Source organism: Pyrus communis, chromosome 11 (assembly GCF_963583255.1).
Source record: "Pyrus communis chromosome 11, drPyrComm1.1, whole genome shotgun sequence".
Lineage (NCBI taxonomy): Eukaryota > Viridiplantae > Streptophyta > Magnoliopsida > Rosales > Rosaceae > Pyrus > Pyrus communis.
Window position 1 is genome coordinate 14822078 of NC_084813.1, and position 4429 is coordinate 14826506.

Below are 4429 nucleotides of genomic sequence, written 5' to 3' on the forward strand. Positions count from 1 at the left end.
TCAACAATCACATTATAATATATGTTAAATGCCTTACATGAATCAAATTGTTAGCACTTAAAATCCAAGTAATTGAATGATCTCATTTACTTGAGGATTTACTTAAAGCGGTATTATGAGTTATGGACATATGAGAGGAACTAATCCAATATTCTTTTCCCTACTAGATTATTTTCTATTTATTTGTTATTGAAGAAATTTTATATCATAATATCTATGAGTTGAAAAAAACATTGGTGGCTTGTTCAATTGGGCCCTGTGCAATGGCTCATATTGCTCATCCTCAAAGCTGACACTGATTCCCTTATGGTTGTTATAAATACATGTTGAGTGAACATGTGGTTCAAGAAACCAAAATTTTCGAGCATGCCATTGAAAAACCTGGGGTTTTTCTAAAGAAGCGCACCAACCATGTTGAGAACTTTTGATCTCCATGTTGTAGATCTATTAAACAAACTATGCCCCTAGAAGTTATAGTTCTAGTTATAATGCTTGTGAATTCTATTCAAATCACTAATTCATGTTTTGGTTATGTACAAAATGTTGAACATTGCTAAACTCGATTTTATCGCTTTGGAGGTATCTGGAAGAAACTACCTCAAGTGGATTCATGATGTGAAACTCGACCATATTGCAAAGGATATTAAAGCAACCATCTAAGCTGAGAACGAGACAATTGAAGTTGAGAAGGCGACTGCAACGATCTTTGTCCGCTGCCACATGCATGTTGCATTACAAATTAATACATGGCAAAAGAAGCCCCTCAAACTCAAACTCTCTGGCAAGCATTAGCTAATCGTTTGGTCACTAGAAGTTGATCACTTTGCCTGAAGCTAGGCACGATTGGATTATTCTGAGATATAGGATTATAAGTCTATGAATGATTATAACTCTGAAATATACATAATCTAATCATTGCTCAAGTATTGTGAAATTGAGTTTACTGAAGAGAATATTATGGAAAAGACCTACTCAACCTTCAATTTTTCAAATATTGTTTTGTAACAACAATATTGAGCACAAACGTTTACTAAATTCTCGAATATCATATGTCTTGTTGACTGCTAAAAAGAACAATCAACTGCTAATGAAGAATCATCAAGTCTGACCCACTGGCACTAGAGTTGATCCTGAAGCACATGCAATTACTTTATATAATTATAAATGCCATCAAAGGCAGAGAGGACATAGCAAGGACCTTAAAACCAAGCTTGGGGAGACATAACTTTGGCTAGAAGAGACGAGATGATCGTAGGCATGATTCCTTTGCTCTCAAAGCCCAAAACCTTCAAACGTAAACCTAAAACTGCCAAAAATCCTCCTGACCTTGACATGTGCTACCATTATAGGTTGTCGTACCACTGCGCTCATGTGTGTCGTGCTCTTAAGAAGGTCATGGAGGACTATCACACAAACTGGCAGGAGACTGCTGATAACCATTAGAAATAGAACCTACAAAAAAAATATTGTAACAGTGGTTTAAAGAATCAGTTTGAGTAATTTAGGGAAAAGATGATACAACTCAGTAGTCTCGGTTTACCATCAGATCTATTGAACGAGCCGCCATTTAAGGCACCAGTGGGCACCAAGTTTCCTGTGTTGACTGTCATAGGCGCTATGCCAGTACTTCCTCTAGTCGTGTTCATAGAAGCATCCATAGAAGAAGTAACCATCATATTTGAATTCCCACTGTGTGACATACCAGGAGTTGGTATCATCACACCAGCAGGAGAGGAAGAATTAACAGCCTGTTGAAACTGTTGGATTTGATTTGGGGGTCGCTTAATCAAATTGTGCAAACGACTCTCTAACGTTTCCAGGTTCATATAGTCGTCCTGAAATAGGATTTGCACGCAACAGAATCATAAGCCTACTAAGACGATATCCATTTCATACACAATAAGAATAAGATCAAGTAAGATCATTATCGCTATATACATGTATAGTGAGCTTCAATAGCTGCTAAGAAATCAAAAGGTTAACCAGCATACTTGAATTCAGAATTAATGTCAAAAAATAATAATTTAATAAACACAACATAAAAATTTTAGCCATTTCAAGAACACTGAGAAAAGAGAGAGAGAAAAAAAATCTGCCTAAATAGGCTAAAGGGGAAAGTGAATAGAGACAATAAAAAAATTAAAATGAGAAACCTTGTCCTGAGCGCTTCTCAATAAACCCTCATCCAATTTTTTAACAATCTCCCTAAACTTCCTGTCATTCATTGCCTGGGGAAGTTGTCGCTGCCCTATAATTTGGCATCTGAAAAAAACAATGGTAGCATCAGTATTTAGGTAAACAATTGCTCAAACATAAAAAGAAGAATCCTATATATGAATTAACAAAAGTACATGCTAGAACAACCATATCATGTTTAAAAAAAAAAGGTAGTGCTATTCACACACCCTTGTTAAATTTTGTCCATTGATCTCCTTCAATTCTTTCGATCCCCAATGGCCAGAAATTGAGAGGGGTGTGTGGATAGCACCACCCTAAAAATATATATATAAAAAGAGAACCAAAACGCAAAAAGCAAAAGAATAGTTTCTTCATATAAATAAAAAAGTTAATGTCAGTTGATTTTAAAACATGTCTTTTGATTCCATACGCAGGTGGAGATAACCAATATCAATTCTATATAGCAACAATTAATAAGGAATAACATACTTTGCAAAAAACGAACAAATAACAAACAAGTCAGCTGAGACATGCTAAAAAGCAACTTACTGCCCATAAAATAATGATAGAACACCGAAAGGAAATGCATCTTACATTCTTTCCTGCACAATTTGGCGTGCACTGAGAAGTTCAGGATCCATGTTGGACATAACACGAGCAGGCCCACCTAAATTTTGCATTTGGGGAGCAAGGGCATTTCCATTATGCTGGGAGAGCACAGGCATCTGAGATCCTGCCTGATTGGGCACTTGCCCCGACATCGGTCCTGAAGTGTGTGTCTGCACATTCATCTCCTTTATCCTTCACCACGCTGACTGTAACTAGCAAGTACCGCATAACTTAAAAACAAAACCTTTAGAACTGCATTGCCAACTCATGCTTTAGCCATAATAAACTCCTTCCATACTGTACATACAGTGAGAAAACAAAAAAAAAATCATGAGTCTACTTAAGTAGGAGAAATAGCACAGACAAAAACACTAGTTGCGGGGAGGAAAAAACATAATTACAACATGATGAGCACATTTTTGTATCAATAAGAAACCATTCAAAAATGCAAGTGATTTAACGAGAATCGCTTGCATTTTCGCTTGCATTTTTCACTTAAACTTTTACTAATTGAGGATTTTAGTAGCAGGAAACCAAGTAAAAAAATTAAATTGGGCGAGTGCGAATCCAATGGAAAAGAATTCAGAAAAATGTGAATCAAATTAGTAAACCAATAACAAATCTTTGAAAATGATATTGAGTTTAAGCAAAATCGACCGCCATTTTCACGCAATCATTGCGAATTTCGCTTACTACAATTGAACATCCTAAAGCAGTCAGATAATGAACTTGTAAGAAATGAATAATACAATCAATCAGCCAAGGGGGCAATTGGGGCCAGGGAAGATTGCAACCTAAACATATGCAATCAAAGGGGCAATTGAGTAATTCAACAATCAACAAATACAAGCTGAATTCCCAATTTCACAATAATCAACCCAATCATACTCAATCAAATCAAATCAAAAATCGAAGAAAACCCTAGCTGCAAGCGAACCTGAAAGATAAGCGATCGGAGATCAAAATTGATAGAGGGCTTTAATAAAGCACGACCAGTACAATCGGCGATGCGAGATAAAGAGAGAAAGAGCGACCAATAGGGATTGGGTTTGAGAGAGAGAGAGAGAGAGAGTCGGTTCGCACCGTCGCCCCCAAATTATATACCGCACGTGCGAATTGACACGAAGCCGAAAAGGGGTCGAAATCGAATGCGAAATTACGACGAAAGAGGAAGAAGGAGGAGGAGAAGAAGGAAGAAGAAAGCGAGAGGCACTCGAAATTTTGGGCCTTTTTGGGGCTCAAATCTCAATTGCTCAATTGCTCAATTGGGGGGGTTAATTTGCCGAGAAATTATTCTAATTCTAAAATTTAATTCACCAAAAATATATGTTTATGATTTAATTACCAAAATAATTGAATTAAATGACATAAACAAGGACGACAAGAGGGACGCAGATAGTTTTTTTTTTTTTTTTTTTAATACATCGATATTTTTACATTATAAGAGAGAGTTCAATAAATTTACATAATAAGCTGCCTAATTTGGTATCAAATTTGCTATCCACCAAATTCGAACTTAAAACTTCTCATTTCTAAGTGAAGAAGAATACCACCAGACCGTAATACTAAAACGCAAATAAATTTAGATAAAGAGAGGAAATGGGTGTTTTTCGAGTGTACTCCATCGAACAAAGCTTTGATT

The 4429-nt window shown here is 36.2% G+C and overlaps 1 protein-coding gene across 2 annotated transcripts; it reads right to left on the reverse strand.

Moving 5' to 3' along the window:
• Nucleotides 1-1009: 1009 nt before the first annotated feature.
• LOC137709435 (histone acetyltransferase HAC12) lies at nucleotides 1010-4129 on the reverse strand. 2 transcript variants are annotated; one of them, XM_068448523.1, is made up of 5 exons: nucleotides 3725-4129; nucleotides 2773-3084; nucleotides 2154-2262; nucleotides 1541-1835; nucleotides 1010-1452 (listed from the first exon to the last, which is right to left on the reverse strand). In XM_068448523.1, exons 2-5 carry the CDS (start codon nucleotides 2967-2969, stop codon nucleotides 1394-1396), a joined length of 660 nt encoding a protein of 219 aa, XP_068304624.1. In that variant the 5' UTR covers nucleotides 2970-3084; nucleotides 3725-4129; the 3' UTR covers nucleotides 1010-1393. The 2 variants fall into 2 exon arrangements, with proteins under 2 accessions (XP_068304624.1, XP_068304626.1); XM_068448525.1 differs by having other exon boundaries at nucleotides 2773-2993; nucleotides 3725-4128.
• Nucleotides 4130-4429: the final 300 nt, after the last annotated feature.